General features: G+C 42.1%; 1 protein-coding gene across 2 annotated transcripts in view; it reads left to right on the top strand.

Annotated features, from left to right (window-relative positions):
• The window catches only part of cbfa2t3 (CBFA2/RUNX1 partner transcriptional co-repressor 3), a 40,575-nt gene that overhangs the window by 14,363 nt on the left and 6,301 nt on the right, over positions 1-19,911 (top strand). For both annotated transcript variants that reach the window (XM_072465878.1, XM_072465879.1), the window contains exons 2-10: positions 8,568-8,723; positions 10,888-11,129; positions 11,230-11,319; positions 12,009-12,190; positions 14,472-14,752; positions 15,413-15,498; positions 17,122-17,392; positions 18,101-18,169; positions 19,083-19,151. In XM_072465878.1, coding sequence (XP_072321979.1) covers positions 8,568-8,723; positions 10,888-11,129; positions 11,230-11,319; positions 12,009-12,190; positions 14,472-14,752; positions 15,413-15,498; positions 17,122-17,392; positions 18,101-18,169; positions 19,083-19,151 — 1,446 coding nt within the window. The remainder of the gene's footprint in view (positions 1-8,567; positions 8,724-10,887; positions 11,130-11,229; positions 11,320-12,008; positions 12,191-14,471; positions 14,753-15,412; positions 15,499-17,121; positions 17,393-18,100; positions 18,170-19,082; positions 19,152-19,911) is intronic.

The raw sequence follows: 19,911 nt of genomic DNA, 5'->3' as shown, positions 1-19,911 counted from the left end.
TGACCTTTGCTCCTCTTCTGACCCCTTTTCTCTCCATTGTCCCGTCCGCTTTCTCCCTCTGCACCTACTGCCCCGTGCTTCATATGAAACATCCCCAGTAGGAAGCGTCTCCAGATCAGAGACAGACACAGGAAACAGCTGGGCTAATCTACAGTAGCACCAAGCCCTGTTTTAATCAAACCACCGCACAGAGACAGTATAAATGGGAAGTTGATATCGCAACTGCTACCTGATATAATGAATCCCTCCCTTTCCTTTAGGTCCACACACAGGGTCTTTATCAGAGGCAGCGGGTAAACAAGCACAAAGGAGCGCACCCTGAAGTTATTAAGGCTCTGTCTCCAAAGTCTCTGGACGTCTGTGAGAAAACGCAAGGAAGCAAAGACTGGGAAGGAAGGCATGTTTCCCTTTCGCTCTTCCTCTCTCTCTTTCTGCTCCGTCTCTGTACAGTATTTTCGAAATTAAAAAAGCTGTTATCTCCTGGAAACAGATCCCTTGCCACACACAGATGGTTCCGTCTCTTCAAATGGGAAGCTGCTGTTGTGTTACCAGTTAGTTGTACAGACCTTAATCTCGGCACCAGCCTTCCTTCCTCTACGCACACGAAACACACACATACATACATACATACATACAGGGAGACAAGCTCAAAGAGATGTCTAAAGTGCTTCATTTGGGCAGTGAAAAGCACATTTTATCGTCCCAGTCCAAGATTTCTCGACATGTCCGCAGAGCAGTGGTCACTTTGAGGTGCGGGGTATTACACTAAAAAGCACCGTGGGCTTTGGGAAGGTGGGGATTATGCACACTCAGGCTCTAAGGCACACTTCAGAGAGACCTCTTTAAAGTAATAAGCTCTGACATTTGTGGTTATCACAGAGGAGATTGCTGGGTTCTGAGTGCTTTAAGGCCACTGGTAAAGAATATACTCAGGACTTAAGACTTTGCAAATTTAACAATGATCTGTAAGCTTTTGAAACATATACCGACGATATGACATATTAGTTTTCACCACTTTACACAAGCTTTTGACAAAAGACCGGGCATTCCTACAATGACCTATACTGTACAAGGCTTATGGGAAAATCACCAGCTTTTATATAAAGACTTTACAGTACAAAGTTTATTATGTGGATGCTTCATTTGACTTTTTCAGTTATTCCCTGCCAGTCAGTGGGTCATGTTAATTTGCCACCAGCTCCCAGAGTTATTGGCACTGTTGTCACTCCTCGTAGTTGACTGCTCTGTTTTTGTGGCGGCGTCCCGTAGTCGGCTCGTATCCCAGAGGAGTAACTGGTATTTATTTCGGCAGCTTCCAGCATGAGCAGGCTGTAGGCTAAATGGAGAAACTGTCAGAGCTTCTCTTGAACCTGTCACATGATTGTTCCCCCTCCTCCTTGTGTGTTGCTTTCCCACTGGTCCGCAGTGTGAGTCCTACAGGATAACACACAACACTCTGCCCATGCCTGGCTAATGTCAGGAGCTATTGTTGCCGTGCCTGCGGGCCAAATGAAGAGCTATGGGAAGACTGGCAGACTGGGAGCAGTTCAGGCTAGGCACTTGTTTCGGTGCTGACAGCTCATAGTGACAGAAGAGGCGTTTAACAGTGAATCAAATGAAATACATGACATGGAGCGGCAGAGTGACTAATCTGCTGTTTGTTTTCCCATCTCAATGACTCCGTGTTCATTTTTACAGCTCTCAACGCTTTAGAGAGGGAGAATAATTCACACTTATGTTATGTTCGCATATGCTTTGAATTGGGCTTTCTGCAGAGAAAGTGTTGTGATGCTTCATTTGCTGTTGTGTGGTCGCGTATGTCTCCATGTTGCCAGGGTCAGATCCAAGTCTTTTGTCCTCCATAAATCAGTAGGCAAAGGCACTGACGTAAGAGCAAACAGAGCTGTGCTGCAGCTGGCTGCAGAGGGAGAAACAGGAGAGATGAATACAGCGGGCGCAAGAGCAGGACAGCAGCTGTCAGGCCTCCGATGCGCACCTGTCACACAGGAAGTGAGCCTGGCCACTGTTTCCTGGATACACCTCCTCACACACTGTCCTGCGGAGACAGAGCTGAGGACATCTGCTCCATCTGAGAGGACTGGCATATCTAGTACATGTGTAGAGGACATCTGCTCCTTCTGAGAGGATAGGCATATCTAGTACATGTGTAAAGGACAGGGGTAAAACAAATGGCAGGGTTTCATATTGACTGTGTTCCCATATCTGCTGTTCTTTCTGCTTGTGTGTGTCCAGTTAAAGGATGTTTGTGTTATGGCTGAGCTCTTTGGCAGACAGGTCACTTATGGAGTCCAACTCTCCCACAAATACAATACATGCCACAAACTTACAGTGGGACATTCCCACGCTCTGTCTGTAATATGGACCTGAAGCTACACCAGACCTCCTTGTCTGTGACTAATATGAACTGATCCAGATGTAGCAGATTCTTCTTTTTCTGCTCTGTTGTTATTCTTGACCTTAACAACCACTCTCATCACCCTAGTGTTCGGATGATGTACACTGTGTTTGAATGCTGAAGCAATTTAGAGCACAGTAGACAACCGTTCAATTTTGGCACATTCCAATCACAATTTATTTGTAGCCTTTGTCTCTCATTCATAGGTTATTGTATCAGTCAGAATAAAAGAAAATACATTTTGTTTCATTTGTTGATTCAGCAGAAATCAGCGTGTTTGTTCTCTTCACCATTTTCTTTTCTTTTTCTACTGCCATATTTGTTTTGAGACTAAAGGACCATGCATTTTTCTGATTGGTTAATCTGCATGTCCGTCACACCAATCGGAAATCGTACAAACAGAATCCATTCCAAACCTTGCGTCTTTGTAAAGTATTGAAGAAGCATATGGTTGGCTGGCTAGGCAACTGAAACGTAGACTATTGTTCATAAAGATTTCCTCCGCTCACAGTCTCCAGAGTGATGGTGTTGTGGTTGCTTCTCTCTGTTTGTCAGGCTTGTCAGGCTGGGTCCTCAGGAGGCTCCCCTTGCCCTATTCCCAGGCTGCCCTTCATGCCGCCTGTATGCAATTAACAGGGTAATTAAAAGCCTGATGAGCTAATTGGTACTGGGTGAGGCTGCAGGTGTTCACATCAGCACATTCATGCCAGTGAGTGCACATAAATATGATATCTAATCTGAGAAGGAGGAACGTTCAAAGCATTTATTCAAAGTGAACACTTTGAGTTTACAAGTGTTTTGTTATTGAGAGTGAATCAACTAAATATGTGTCAGAGAAGGTTTATGTAACATAATTTTCCAATCGCTTTCATAAATACCAAGTCATGGATGCAATGCAATTTTTTCACAGATCCACTTCTTAGATACATTAGATACTTTCTCTAATTATGAATATTATCATGGAATATATTCATCAAATACAACTTTCTCAAAAGGGAAATAATTTTTAAAATTGTCACTCTTTAGCATCACATAGGAAACATCAAAACATGTTTCAGAGGAAACAAAGTGAGTGGTACAGTATTTCTTTGTGTCTCGCTGCCTGTTCCCAGATGTACAAGTCACTTCCTTCTCTAGCTGCCTCGCTCGTCTCCTTCTCGTCTCCTCCTCCCTCCCCCGTACTCCTCTCTCTGTGGCAGCTGTGCTGGTGATGGCTGTGTGCCCATGGAGCAGGCTGGCTGTGGGGTCCCAGGTGGCCCGCATGACAGTTATTGATGTTCAGGTGTTCAACTCCCCTCACACAGAGACCCTAGAGCCACAAACACAGGCGCCATACCCATGCACTGTATTGCACCTCAGATTAGACATGCAACTAAACAGCATTTGTAACATGTACGGTTGGAGGTTTGGCATACAAAACTGTGTCAATACGTGTTGACTGGTGTTATAAAGCGAAAAGACAATATTGTGTGAATATTTGCTATAAAGCAGACATTAAGGCGCTGTATATGTGATGTATTCATATGTTTATAACCATTTAGTGCTGGAGCGCTGGTCCCATACCCACTGCAGGTCTAACACAGTCCAGATGTGCTGCCGTCCTGGGAGTTGTTCTTGGCACTGCCTGCCTCAGCTGAATGTCACAAATACTTTCCTTTATTTAGGAATGGTTCTGGGTTAGTGGCTGGAGCGAAAGAGCCGGGCGAGGATGGATAGACTGTGAATCGAAGGGAAGGAAAGGTAGATGAAAGCCTGAAAATAAATGATTAGCAATGAGGAGGAGGAGGGGTGGGAGGTGGACAGGACAGGGAGATAGATAGAGCGAGAGCGAGAGAGAGAGAGAGAGAGAGAGAGAGAGAGAGAGAGAGAGAGAGAGAGAGAGAGAGAGAGAGAGAGAGAGAGAGAGAGAGAGAGAGAGAGAGAGAGAGGAAAGAGAAGGAGAAATAGAAAGAGGAAGAGGCAGAAAACAGCTTAAGTCTAGCATCTGGATTTTATTAGCAGCCGTTGGGAAAATCTGAAAAGGAAGTTTTTTCTGTGTGAGCACATCGACAGCAGTGATACGCCGCACATAACCACTTCACTGCCGACGAGAGGAGCCAGGCCCTCCCAACGGAGAACAGATGGTCGCTAGAACTTCAATACAATTACATCAATAACAGCTTTCACAGATATAAGCCCGGTATGACAGCATCCCTGTAGCTCAGAGAAAGAGAAACACAACTCTTCTACCCTTAGCACCTCTGGCCTTGGATAAACGCTCTTTAATCTGTCTGTCCTAAGCTCCCTCTGGCTGGCTGGACTTTTTCTCAACAAATAGTGCTATACTACTATTGCAGTTTATATATAATTGTGACTTCCTCATTGTCCTCACTCTCTTGTTTGTTCAGCCAGTTCTGCATTTCTCATATGGAAAATGGTCTCAAATACCATGTGGAAAATATCTTAGGTCTGTGTATGCATCCTATATAATACACAAATAAAAACATGTTTTTCTTTTTTTATGCTTATCCATGATGCTCTGCACATGTCTGACTCCTGCTCTGTCATTAGTACGAGCTGTAAGCCTCTGAACTCCAAAGCAGCTCAAGATGAAGTGGAGTCTGGGATGTGTCTGCTGAGGCGGCGTCTCGCTCACTCAGCCTTACATCTGATGCGGCTTGTATTTTCCACTGATAACATAAAAATACACTGAAAGAGGAGTGCTCATTTTAGATTGCCCTATGTGTTCACAAGGCTTGTTATTGGTCCAGTGCTGCTAACTGGGACTTTTAATGGGATTTGGTTGGCTGGTGTGAGAGAGTAGAGGGGGTTGTACAGGCGTTGTACAGCCCTGTGTTTTAGGTCCATTGCACATGGGCTACAATTCCCATGTTTTGATATGAAGTCCTGGTGGGGGGGCTGGGGCCAGAGGCTGCGGCGCTGTTTGTGTGGACTCCTCAGCGGCCTGATAGGGAACAGATGTGGGAAGGCAGGCGGCTGGGCAGCCAGCCAGAGCAGCTGGGAGAAATTAAAAACAACAGCATTCCTGGAGACTGGGGGAATTACAGTGAGAAAGAGGGAGGATGTGAGAGCGGGAGACAGAGGAGTGCACTGTGGTCACTGTGGAGGCTCTCTGCGGACTACTGACGGGGAACAGGCAGCAGGGATTTAAGAGACTATTCTACAGCGGTTAGGTGATGCTAATAGGTTGCAGCTGCATTCTAGTGCCTATACATATGCAATGCAGAGATATGCCAATGCAACATGAAACTTTTATAACAGTTATCCGGTTACATTTGTTTTTATCCAATGCAAAATTAAAAAAAATATTTTAAAGACCACATAAGTTTTTGGAGTTTGAATGGGTGCAGCTGCATTTTAGTGCTCAATAGCAGCGCTAAGACGCAAGGATATGCAAATGCAACGTGAAACTTTAACCAGTCTTTTTTTTTTTCTATCAGACAAAATAAACATTTTGCATTGCTTCATTTATTTACTACTTTGCCAATATGTTGATATATTCCACCTCTAATAAGATGTGTTTTGAACACGCTGCTGCATTGTAGGGTGCACTTGTACAGCCTGAGATCTATGGTCTGGCTTGTCTCACAGTGAATTGTTTTTCATCTCATTTCATCATGGCACAAAGGGAGTGCAGGAGAAAAACATTTTTTACAGCTCCGACTGCAGACAGTTTCTTTGGTGAGCAATCTTTTAGTCCTGATTACGTCAAATGTGCAGACGTACAGCTGTTTGGAGAGCCAGGCAGATTGTAGCAGAGATGATGGATGCTGTTTGTGGCTCGGTGATTTGATCTTGTGTCAGTATCTGATTGTTACAATTTTTTTTTCCATTGTCAAAAGTTACAATTAATAGGTACATTTGCCCTCTATAATGACCCAGCTATCAATGCTACTAGGACAACATGTCAAGAGTTGGTGACCGCAGTGCAGCAACCCATCTCCAGATTTAGGGGTTGGCCAGGATTACCTAATTTGAGGATTTTTTCAAATTTAGTACATGGTTTCAGTTCTTTGCAAGTTACAACACCTATACAAGTACACTAACTATAATTTCTAATATTATCTTTATAATTATCATTATTAGACCAGAGAGAACACAAGAAAAGTAATTATACATGACATAGGAGGTGGGGGAGGTGGGGGCTGGGGTTTTATTAGGGGATAAATGAAGCTCCTATGTCAAGTGGTCAAGTTAAGTTGAAGTTGTTCCCACCCCAAACCCAGATCAACTCCAAATGTAGAACAATAGTCAGTGCCATAAAATAAACTAAAAACAAACAGACATTAGGCTTGGAGAGCTGTTTCATACAATAAAGAATATACATTTCCGTCTGATTTCTATGTTTGAGAAATGAATCCTGGCTGCTATTTAAGACCTTCACCTCAGATCTTCTCTTACCTCTCTTTGAGCAGGAGCATTTCGTCCTTCAGCACAGACCGTGGCACAGATGGCTGCAGATGGGATTTCAGACCTTGCAGACTTCCTAATGTATTAAAAGTGAAATCACCATGGGGCGTATGTAGTGCCCTGTCCCTGTAGCTGGTCAGATTAAACAGCTGTCCATAATCCTACAATGGGAGCAGACAGACTGGGAAGGCCTTTCTTTCCTCCATTGCCTATAGCATCACTTAAGTAACCAAAGCCTGATGACACGGTGGTTCCAGTTCAAACCAATAGCAGACATACCAGTGCAGTTACTTTTAGATACATAATTTGGAGCATTTGAGGTCCTATATTACATGCTGTGTGAAACAGAGACTTCCTGATGTTTATGGCCACCAGTCTATACCCATTCTGCCCTGCTTTCTGCTTGTTTGTGTGTTTAAGGTTCAGTTCTATTTATACCAACTCAAGCGTTTGCCTTTATCTGCAACCCAGTGTTTATGCTCTGAGCTTGTGGCATGAGACAAACAGAGGCATGCTCTTCTTCTTCAGGATCACTGTGTCAATGGCCCTCACTGGACTCATTGCAGAGGCACTTTGAATACAGACTGCAGCAGCTGTTAAACACTTCTATATGAGCTTCTAACATAAAGAGAGCTGTAGGTTTAGCAGGACATGGTTAACTTTATAGAAACATTTTGCCTCTGTGTCAAAACTTTTTCTTGATCGGGTTGTTTTTCTGTAGGATTTCTGAAGAATGGTCTCTTTTTTAATGATTTGTATATCCATTTCTTGATGCTTTGTTTGCTTGATTTTTTTGTATTGCACATTTAACACATGCCCTGCGCACATATTCGAAAGCGATTTTAGTGCAATCTGCAGAAGCCATCACACCTTAGAGCTCAGGTTTACATTACAGACAGATCTGGTTCCAGCAGCTGCAGGGACACATCGACGGAAAGAGAGACAGTAAACATGCAGACACTCACCTCTCACATACTCCTCGGAATAATAACACAGCTGTTTATGTACTGTCAATATAGAGCACAGCGCATATGTACCACTGAGTAACCTTACCCCTATTACAAGTATTGTCGCTTCTAAATTCAACTAATGTAACTAAAATTACATATTTAACATTTTCAAAACATGTGGTGATGGACAGAGATAAACTGTACTCCATGCATGTTCTCCGGGTGTACTTTCTGACCGTCTTCAAACTTGTCTTGCCTTGTTTGGTGCTGGTGAGTGTCTGGCACGGAACAGACTGTGGGCCTACGATGACTAGATGGGGCCCTAGTCACCGTGATGGACAGCAGCAGATCCAGCTGCACTTGTCACTGACTGTCAAACTGTCTGGTGCTGAGGACAAGCGGGGACAGGCGGAGGTGCAGTGTGCATGGGACCGGGGAGGCTTCAGAGGGCTGGTGGAGGTTACTGCAGAAGGGCTCTGATTGGGATGTCAGAGCTGCGTGGAGAGCAGTGTTGTGTGTGTGAAGGAGAGAGCGAGGGTGAGAAGGAGGGAGGGGGAAGGCAACAGCTGAGCGAGTGAGCAGGTGTTGCTGTAGCTCTCCCAGGCCATGAATCTCCAACAAGACACAATACAAGTTTGGGCTCATGTCCACTCCCTATTACCATTTGTTTTGCTTCTTGTATGAAGGGTTATGGACAGGATCTATGTATGCCAGGTTTAAAATCTGCTTTCTCTTGAACTAGCTTTTTCTGTTTGTTTCTCTGATCTCTGTTATTTTTGTCCATATTACAGGTAGCAGAGTGCAGAAGGCTGGAACAATGCCCGATTCACCTGCAGATGTGAAAACCCTGCCCAGGTCCACCCCGCCTACCATGCCTCCTCCACCTCCGGCTGTCAGCCAAGCAACCAACCGCAGCGCTTCATTCACCCCCACCACAAGTAAATCAAGTAAGAGCAACCTGCAATTTACACCTATACTTAGTATGAGTAATTATCTATGATATACATTATTTATAATTATATGTTTTGTCTCCATGCACACGTTAACAGTATATTCGGATACATGGCATGTAGATGGCTTTTCGCAGGACATTTTTATAGATCTGTGAAAAGGTGTGCTACAGTTTAATGATGTGAAAAAATTAACAAAGTGAACACACAGTGAATTTGCTTTTAAAAAAATATGCTTAATTCATTTGACCAGCTGGGGCATATTTTGCGGCCTCCCAAACGTGGCATCACTAGCTCTGCGTACACAGCAAACATAAATCCACGCTGCATCTGTCCACAGTGGGCCTCTTCCACTTTGATCAACTGTCCCCTTGGTGCTTGACTAAAAGGAGGGAAATTCCAAAGATTTCTCCCATGTTTTCAAATAACAAATGTCCATATGTGTCAGGTGTGTTCCTTAAGTGTCCTGTCCAAATGTGTTTTGCTGTTCTGAATTTCTTTTCTGATTGAACAAGTGTCACAGAGTGCCAGTGGACACTGCGGCTGTGCCATTGTTAGGACATTGGTGTATGTGTGTTGTTTACCAGCTGGATGTGTGGTGTGAATGAGTAGGAGTTGTGTGAGCGTAGACTACTTTCTTCCCTATATAGCAATGACAGGCCGTGTTGTTTCACCTGTTGTGGCGGGCGGTCAGCAGTCCAGGCTCTCTCCTTGCACCTCTCCATATCTAAAACCAGAACACAAGTGCTGCCTGTTGGGATCACATGGGTTAGTCCATATGTGTTCAGGCGCTGCGCCCTCAGATTAGAATATGACAGAGAAGAACCGCAAGCACCAGACCAGTCTCAAACTGCTAAACTATAGTTCTCTTTTCAATTACAAAGTACACTCCACAGTGCCGTATTGTGGTTGACTGCATTTTGAAAAAAAGCTGTAGCGGAAGCACAATTATAGTCTGGATGCCATGCTCTGTGTAAGTGCTTGCATATGCTAGTATAATGAAATCATGTCACTTTATTACAGGCCCCAGCTTCTCTTACAAAGGCAACTCTATCCATTTAATCACAAAGAAAACCGTTTTTTAGCATTAGCGACTCATATTTGTATTCAATCCAAAATGTCAGAGTGACACAAAATGTCTTTGACAGGGTATTTCTTAAACGTTTAAAACAGAAACCTACTTGCACTTGGGTTAAAAAAAATGGTCAGCCTTATTTATTTGTTTATGCACGGCTTAAAAATAATATGCTAGTGATTATAAATGTGTAAGAAAACGCGGACTATTCTGAACCTCAAAGCTGCAAATCTACTTTCAGCTGGTGGACATGTGCTGAGCCAGATTTAGCTGCACACCTGCTATTGGAATAAACGTAACACAGGCCAAAAGGCTATTTTTGGCACCTCTTTAACAAGTTCCTCTTATAGTTGTGTTCTACTAGTGAGTGACGGAGCAGGGGTGAGCAGCAACATGAAATAAAGTGATAGAAGGAGATAACACAGGTCATGGGGGGCGTGAGGGGGGAGGGCGGATAGTACCACTCGTGAGACAGCGGAAGATGTGGCAGGCTCACACTGACAGCCTTCAGTCATACAGACACTAAACACCACTTACAGTACGAAGTCACTGGTATTCTGGTATATAGATTAGATAGAGTACAGTGCAGCACTTTGAAGGAGGCCTTTGAATTCATTAAATGTTTCTGATGTTCACTATTACTTTACACACTACACTATCAATCAGAAACAAAAAAAAATATCTAAAGCAGCAAACAACAGAGTTATGCACTCAGAAAGCATTCAGAAAGCATTTTAAATGTTCATTATTCATTGACAAATAAAAAAACATTACAATTAAGTAAACACGGGCTAATGATTTGCTTATTTTTTGTCAATAATTAGTGAATGTTTTTATAAACTTTTATGAATGCTTTGTATATAAGCCTTATTATAAAGTGTCACCAGTAATTATTTTATGTTTAATTTATTATTATGTGTTCGTGTTTAGCAAACAAAGTGAGGAATATTCAAAACTACTATCCAAAACTAAGACTAATACTTTTATTTGGATACTAGTATTACTTCTATTATTCTTAAGTAATACAATTTCATTAGTTTAACCATGCATTTTAACGTGGGTGCTAACAGTGTGTCTTTGTTGCAGTGTTAAACGGGAGCAGTCACTCTCCCACCTCGCTGAATGGTGCTCCGTCTACCCCAAACGGCTTCAGTAACGGTCCAGCCATGTCATCCACTGCGTCTCTCTCAAACCAGCAGCTGCCTCCGGCCTGTGGCGCACGGCAACTCTGCAAACTCAAGCGCTTCCTCACCACTCTACAACAGTTCGGCAACGATATATCACCTGAGATAGGAGAGCGAGTACGCAGTCTTGTGTTGGGGCTTGTGGTAAGTGTCTATTTTGATTTATGAGATCGCTGCATTGTGAAAGAGAAAATGTTTCTTTTATGATGCATTTTATGAAACCAAATTTCTTGTTTTGTGACAGAACTCATCCCTCACAATCGAAGAGTTTCACTCTAAACTTCACGAGGCCACAAATTTCCCTCTGAGGCCTTTTGTCATTCCCTTCTTGAAGGTAAACAGCTACAGAACTGTCTTACATACGCAAAAATCAACACAACACACACAGACATAATCGTATTTTTTTGTTTGTTGCAAGATACTGTAGATATAGACAAACTATGTTTTGTTCCATTAATTGCAGCTCATCCTACTCAATTTAAAAAGGTGTTTGGCTTCAGCTGGAAACTCAAACTTTGACCCGCCAAGATGTTTTTAAAACCATTGCAAAGTCCACCAATTTCTTAATTTACTTCTTGATAAAGTCAGATTGAAATCACAACACACTTGAGTGACTATACTTGTAAATGTCCAGTCTGAATGGAGTGTATGTGTGTTTTGGGTGGGGGTTAGACCTCCCGGCACGCACTGATCCTCCACATCTGGGACATCGCGGCTATTACTGTGCTTTATCAAACAGACAGGTCTCAAAAGAGTTACGTGACAGCAGTGTTACATACAGCAACACAGCCCAGCAGCTCATCCCAGACAGAGAGCGACACATGGCAGACCAATGTGTCAAAGCACCTGTCTTATCTCATTCTGCCTCCCCATTTATCACCAGATCTATTTGTTGTGCCTTTGTAGCTGCTTTCAGCCAATTCCTGTCTCCTTAACTCTTCTACATCTACACTTTTTCAATAAATCTATATACCCCCCCACAGCTAGTTATTTCATTGGATGTCTTTCTTTGTTTCAATTCAGGCAAACCTACCCTTGCTTCAGAGGGAGTTGCTCCATTGTGCGAGGCTGGCCAAGCAGACTCCGGCTCAGTATCTGGCCCAACACGAGCAACTTCTCCTGGACGCCAACGCCAGCTCGCCCCTAGACTCCTCAGAGATCATGCTGGAGATGAATGAGCATGGCAAGAGAAGGACCCCAGATAGGTACACTCACAGACTTGCACAAAATATACATATGCCTTGAATTACTTATTACTGCCTATTTATGAATAGAAGTAACAGAGAGGCCATACATCCGTGTTGTGGGAGGTGGACGTCTGGACAGTCCTAATGCCATGTTGCCTTCTGCCAGCTGCTTGTGAAGGAGGCAGTGTGGAAAGAAAGGCAGAGGAGAAGAGAAGTGATTAGGGAATCAAGTGCGGTACACTGGATGTCCATAGCACAACCCTAAACAAAGCATCTTTAACCAGTCTAATATATGACGCAAAACCTTTGGTAACATTTAAATATCACACATTTTGTTTATTTCATATTTTTTGAAGTGAATCACTATGCAAATATCTTTCTTACTTTGTATTTAAAAGTTGATTAAAATAAGTACGGTATTAGAGGTGGGTAATATATAAGAATTTAGATAGCATTGTGAATGTTGTTTTGATAATGTAACATTTGAATATCGAGTATATCCTTTATAGTATAAATGTAATATAATGAGCAACATGACCTTAAAAATGTTATGTTGTAAACTCTCAAATAAGAGTACCGAGTATGTTTTCTGCACTTTTGTGATTCATTTTACAGACATTTCACATTAGCCTGATAATGAAACCTCAACTAATATGTTTGAAGACACATTTTAACACATTTCCATTAGATTGACATAGTATTGTTTGAATATAGTTCGAGATACTCCCAAAAATTATCCAGATATAAATTTTTGTGTATTTCGCCCGCCCCTATTAAGTAATGCTCTCCATGTAACATATCTGCAAAACCATGTACAACAAGACACAATTTGAGGCCATGCTCAGATGCAACGGAGAATCTGAATCTCAATTGGACTTTCCTGGTGAAACTAAAATAAGATTCTGGTCTATTTTTCCTCCCCCCCATACATATACATTTATGTCCATATATAAAACGTGCATCCACCTTTTGAACATCAGCGTATCTGCTCTCCACATTGGACGACCCAACCCTTCTCTCTCCTGCCTCCTCTCTGGCTGCCTGACCTGCAGTCTCCCAGCAGCTGTCCATATGTCAGGGCTGTGTCCAGATGGTGATGTGCTGACCCTAACACTGAGCACATCCTGAGCTCAGTGCGAGATGGTGGGTGCTGTGTAGAGGGTGAACACTCAATCCCACTGTAATCTGCACACCTCTGCCTCCCGACCTCTGCTTCATCAAGCAGCTGGGGAGGGCTTGGATTGAGCACAAGGGGGAGGGGTCCACTGGGCTAGAGCCAGCTGTTCTTGCGATTTGCCAGGTACCAGAGGCCTGGCAGTGTAGGGTAATGTACTCAACATACACATGGATAACCACACACATTAGCGCACACACTCTACATGTTGCATTTATTTGATCCGCTGGAAGATTTGATGCCTGTCTATCGCCGTCCAGCTAAACAGATTAATATCAACACTCCCATTTAAACTGTCCAGATGGTGCAAAGACACAGCTTCACGTACACATAAACTAAAGGCACACAAATAGATGAGCGCCACTGAACATCTGCCAAGCACACAGTATTCAGTCCATGCCCCTTAAGCTTAAAAGTGTAGCAGGACACAGAGAGATCTAAGAGTGGGTACAGGGATTGAGATTTAAAATTAGAGATGCTCTACAGCGGCTGCAATCTTTGTTTTGATGGAGAGTACAGATGTGCAGTGGCTTTGTCTTACTGTATCCGAACAACGACGAGGGAGAGGTTGCTCTTTTGTGTTTGCAAACATCAGGGCAATGGACTAATTAACCTTTTAATTCACATCCAGAACAGAATAATATCTAATGATGCGCACATGCTATGTATTACAATGTACAGTGTTGTCTATTGAGTTTTCTTCTGTATTTAACTGAGTGGAATTTATACAATTTGAGGATTGGCATCTTTTATGTCAAGACAAATCTGTGCTTACTTTGTGCGGTAGAAATGTTTTCACATACAGTAAGGGGCAAAATATCCTCCCAGTTAGTTGCTTTGTTTACATTCTTTGCCAAATTCTGAATATGTTCTGATTTCTGGACTATTATTACTTATTTAAATGACATGCAATCTGCAAAATCTATGATTTTTTTTATTATTTTCTTAAACATATTTTAATCCATCTATATTAATCTATATCATACATTTCCAAAAATCAGATGAGAATCAGATTGTGAGTGCGCATGTAAGCATAGCCACTGTGCAGCATTGTGTAGTGAAATGTGAATTAACTTCATATGCAGGAAACTCCCAGAAACCAATTGTTGTTATTTGTCCCTGCAGGACCAAAGACAACTCAGACAGAGACCTCCACCCGGAGCACCTGGCAAAGAGACCGTGCACCATCAGCCCGAGCCAGCGCTTCAGCCCGAGCACAGGGCTCCCAGCTCACGCGCCCCCCAACGGCCTCTCCACACACCCACCTAACGGACTCCCCCACCCGCCCAACCCCCAAGTGGGACCCCAGCACTACCGGCTCGAGGACATGGCCCTGGCACACCAATACAGAGACGCTTATAGACACAGTGAACACCGAGATGGGCGGGACAGGCACCGACAGACAGGTATAACAGCTGACAGCGGTCACGTGGCTGCATATAAACCGCATGTAATCATAGGGGTCAAGTATAAGGCTAGTGTATGTAAGTAGGGTGCATGTGGAGAACAAAGGCCAGTTGGCAGTCCAGTGTGATAATCCTTATGGCAGTGTGCCTATAATAAGCTCACAGCCATACATGCCTATGTGCTACAACTGTGACCACCATATATGCCGTGTGCTAGTACTTTCCCAAAAAGAGAGACAACCTGTCCCACTTGAATAGGCTTATGGTCCAGGCTGAATGCTGTAAGCCTTTGTTTGTGGTTAGAATGACATTTATAACTCCTTTAGCCTGTCCAGTCTATAGTGTACATTTCATCAAATGAGTTATACTAATCAACTCACATTTGTTAAACTACAATTAATTTGCAATGAAAAAGAAAAACTTTGTTGTTGAAGGTAATGATGGTTATTTAATCTTTTGTCAATAATCTACACAACAAATGATGTAGCCTGGTCAATTATTCAACTTACTAAATCTCAAATAGTAGTAGTATTCATTAATATGTCCAAAATAACACAAATGAAAAAGGAGCATGTTATTGAAACACTTATACACTACACAGGTGTAGCTTTATGGCGCATGTGCTGACTCTAACATAGATACTTATACTTTATTTTGCAGCTGTGCATGGAGCTCGCCAGGAGGAAGTGATTGACCACCGGCTCACAGACAGAGAGTGGGCAGAGGAGTGGAAGCACCTGGATAATGTAAGTCATACTGTGTTCTCTGTTGGACTCCGTTATAATAAGGTCAGTGGGTGAGGGTGGTTCTGGGGCTAAAGATGGCATGCAGATGACACAAGACACTGCCCTTGCTGAACAGCCGACCCCCATTAGGGAACAAACATTTAACAAAAACACACAGACACCTTTCTATCTGGCTTTCTGGCACCCAACACCACCACAACATCATGTAGACAAGACTTACTAATGCACACATACGCTGCACATGGACGCACAAGAATAGGGGCCCAGATGGAGAGCTGTGACCCAGCCGAGAGTAACTCCAGCTGGGGATAGCAGCTGAGAAAAGAGCTGGAGTCATGGAGGGAACCGGCTAGGTTTGGACCTCTGCCAAATTAGAAACACTTCAACAAAACAAATATAGCTAATTTGGGGCGACAGAAGGGGTGAGGTAGTCAAGGGACAGAGACACACAGAATAAAGATGTGTTAAAATAAGAATATAGATTGAATGTTAAAGACAGTGAATTCACTTTACAGCCAGCAGCAATGAGCAGTGTGAAAAACTGTGACGCTGTTTACGACAGACTGAAACAGAGAGGAAATCTGTTGGGTTGGCAGCGAACAGAGCAGAGTGGTGGAAGGAATTGGATCAACTTTTTCATCAGCAGGCCAGCTGTTACATTACCATTGTTGTAAGGCTGTTCCTGCTGAAATTTAGTGAGAGACATGCAAGCCCCAAATTAGCACACAGAATCAGAGATGTACATACTTGATTTTGTTGTTTATTTTTGCCCAGCAAGGTGTTTTTTTTTAAGTAACACATAAGTAACACATCTAAATATGTATCAAACCAACAAGCATATTTATCAAAGGGACATATTATGCTAAATCAACTTTAATGAGCTTTTAACCATTTTTCCTCATCATTAGGTGACTGAAAGTTTGAGTAATCCTTTTTTGTCCTGCTTGAGTCGTGAGAAAATGTCTGTTTTCACCCACCCCCTATCCCTACCCACATCCCTGTACTTTGTTCTAATTGAAAATATCAGGCTCTGAGGGTTCTAAAATGTCACATAGCCACTTTTCAAAAATAAAAAACATGTAAACAACAAACACTGTTGGCCCTAATCATGTGTCATTCAGCTTTTTATTATTCATGTGCAATACTGTGACATAATGTCAATCATCCCTGGTGCAACATTTTCAGTCCATAGCTGTAAATTAGAGTGCTATTATTATTAGATAACTGTTGCTGTTATTAGATAAGATTATAAGATTTATTTCTACATTATGTGTTTTTATTGTGCCTAATCTGTTTCTGTACCTAATCCGTGTTGCAACCCTAGAATTTTCCCATTGTGGAACAAATAAAGGTTATCTTATCTTATCTTATACAAAATGTAGCTATAATAAAAAATTGTTCAGTCACAGAGATCACATGGTAGGTTTCCATTTGTATTGTTCCAAGCTAAAACTGGTTGAAGATATGTATGCAAATTATGGCTTTGGAGGCTCATTTACTTTTACATAGCACCTATACAGAGAATGATATACCGCTATATAATAAAGACCACTGTTACCTGCTGTACCTGATGTTCTTGAATGAGGTTCTAATGTGTTCCCCTTCTCTTCTGCCTTCTTGCAGCTCTTGAACTGCATCATGGACATGGTTGAGAAGACGCGGCGCTCGCTGACAGTGCTGCGTCGATGCCAGGAGGCAGACCGAGAGGAAATGAACCACTGGATCCGACGATACAGTGACGTTGAGGAGATGAAAAAAGGTGGGAGTAACGGACCGCACTGCCTTCCTCCTCTTCCTCCTCCTCATCACAACTCCTCCAACACAACTAGCAGCAGCGAGCCACTGCCCCTAGGAACCAACCCGGCCGCTGAAAGGCAGACAGGCAGACAGACAGGTAGACGGACACAAAGCAGCACATACACAGGGAGGTAGGGGTTGACCAGATTTGAAATTATACTTATACAACTTATCTTGACTGAATGCAATTTCTCCACCCACATTGGTCATGTTCATTAGTGATTGACATGACAGGAAACAACAAAGTGACCTGAAATTAGTCAATCATGGTGTATAATAAACACTAAATACCCTAAACTCATTATACAAGATGGCAAGATTTGTTATAGAGCAGTCTTTATCTGCTTTATGAGCTAATGTTGACACTTAGTAGTACTATAGGGATGGGATGAGACACAATTCCCACAAGATGAGATGACACATTTAATATTGTATTATTTTTTTATGTTTTTGCTTCCCAAGCTGTGTAACCCACCAGAATTTGACCCTCTTTTTTGGGTTAGGGTTAGTTTCCATATACATGGGTAATCTTGTCACACGATATCTTGTCCCATCCCTAACAATTATACAAATAGGAGAAAGAAGCATGGAAACTATTCTGGAATATTTAAGAATTACAGGTGCATTCACACACTACCAATTTGAGCCTTGTTTATTTCTGATGTAGAATTGATTTGATTCTGTTCTAGTCCTGGTTTAGCCCTGGCCTTGTCTATGTTTAGTTTGGGTTTAGTTTAGTCCCAAATTGTATGATGTGCTTCTGAAAACACTCTAAATATGTTTTGTTTTTTCCTGTATGATTCAGAGATCCACAGAGACTTCTTGCATAGGCCTCCCTCGGGATACCTGCCTGAAGAAATATGGCGGAAAGCTGGTAAGAATTGTCACTTATGCATTTTTAATGTAGTATTTTATGATATTGAACATCCATCATTGATTGCCTTGGTCCTCACTCCTCACCCTGGCTAACTGAGAGGGATAGTACAGAGGCCTCCGAGCCATAGGTCCATAAGGCCAGAGGATTGGAGGTCCTCTGTGTCATTAAGGCTAAACGCTCTCCATCTGTCACTGCGATGAAAGGCCACTGCAGTTAGAGCTGCAGCGAAAATGCAGTCACCTGGCCAAGGGCAGGCCGCAGCAGCAAGTCTATGTGGAACAATAGTTTCTATTGTCTTGGATTGTAATAAATGACCAAATGTCTAATAGTTTCTTTGTGACAGCAACATTTTATAGCTATATATACATCACCTGAAAGACTGTTTGCATATCACATAACTTACTTTACAATACCCTTGTGTAAAATCCAGCTTTTTATGATCAATGATTGGGAAAGTGTGTCGCAACATTTGACTAAAATAGTATTTCACTCATTGTCCTCCTAATATGTGTAATAGATGTTTCAATAACTACAAATTTGTCGTTACATAACAGTGGAGAAATTCACTAAAGTTCTTGACTTATGACTGTACTTTTTCTAGACGTTATAAACAATTCAAACAGACAATTTAGATTCATATAATAGAAACATTTTATCCCTTGTTTATTGCCTGAGAGGCGCAGGTGAGCGTGTTGCCTGGCTCCTCTCGTATATATTGCATTTTAGATCGAGCCCATCCCAGGAGTCATCTGGCTCAGCCATGGTTCCACCCCAGTCCCAGCACTATTATGTAGCAGTCATACTCTAATACCCTGTGGAGGGGAAGATGCTGCTGCTGTCGGCAAAATACTGTGTACTGCATTTTCACCTGCACAAAAAGCTATTTTAATTGCAGTTGTTTTTCAAACAGGTACTACTACTACTACTACCACAAGCATCCCGCTCTCCCCAGCACTAAAGCACCTCCAAAACAAGCAGGGTGAGTAATTAATCTCACTCAAGCCCTTAAAAATGTAGTATTATAATGTTGAATGTTGTGTTAGACTTTTATACTACACTTTAGTCCTGGCTCCAAATGCGAGGAACCTATTATACATGTTTTTAGTGTACCTTGTACCTTCATTCATTAAGTACAATATTATAATAATAATATTAGCACTGTGTAACTGTTATAACATGCAACTCAAATCTTCATGTCCCAAACCAAACCCTATGTACAATGTAATTACACTTTAATTACAGGTTGTTAAACAGTACATTAGGTTGCTATTAATGAGATAGGTACAGGGTATCATGTAAAATGTAAAAGTGTGTGCCTGCAATATTGTTACACTATGATTAAACCAAGATAAGTCAAATCAAATCAAATCAATTTATTTTTGTAAGGCCCAAAATCACAACAGTTGCCTCTGAGGGCCACAGGGAGAAATTAATCAACAATGAGATAAAGCTATTACAGGATAGTTGTGTAGACAATTTATAATGTTCAATTATATAGGGTGTGAACTGAACTGCCTCTCGTTAAACCACAAATCTATTGGTCTGAATCAGGTCAAATGATGGGAGGATTTTTTGGGGTCTGTAAAAGTCATCTGAAATAACACTCAGACTTACCAAATCCTTGTTGAATTAAATGTTAATATTGCTGCTCTTGTGTTTTCCATTAAGTGCTAATTGCCCCAGCATCTGCTATGTCGTCTCCTTGATAAGAATTAATTAAATTTGCAAAGTAATCTTAG

The sequence above is a fragment of the Eucyclogobius newberryi genome, unplaced genomic scaffold (genome assembly GCF_026437365.1).
Source record: "Eucyclogobius newberryi isolate DKJ021-1_F unplaced genomic scaffold, fEucNew1.0.hap1 SCAF_5, whole genome shotgun sequence".
NCBI classification, from domain to species: domain Eukaryota; kingdom Metazoa; phylum Chordata; class Actinopteri; order Gobiiformes; family Gobiidae; genus Eucyclogobius; species Eucyclogobius newberryi.
The sequence above is the reverse complement of the archived record's forward strand: the minus strand, read 5'-3'. Positions and strand labels throughout refer to the sequence as shown.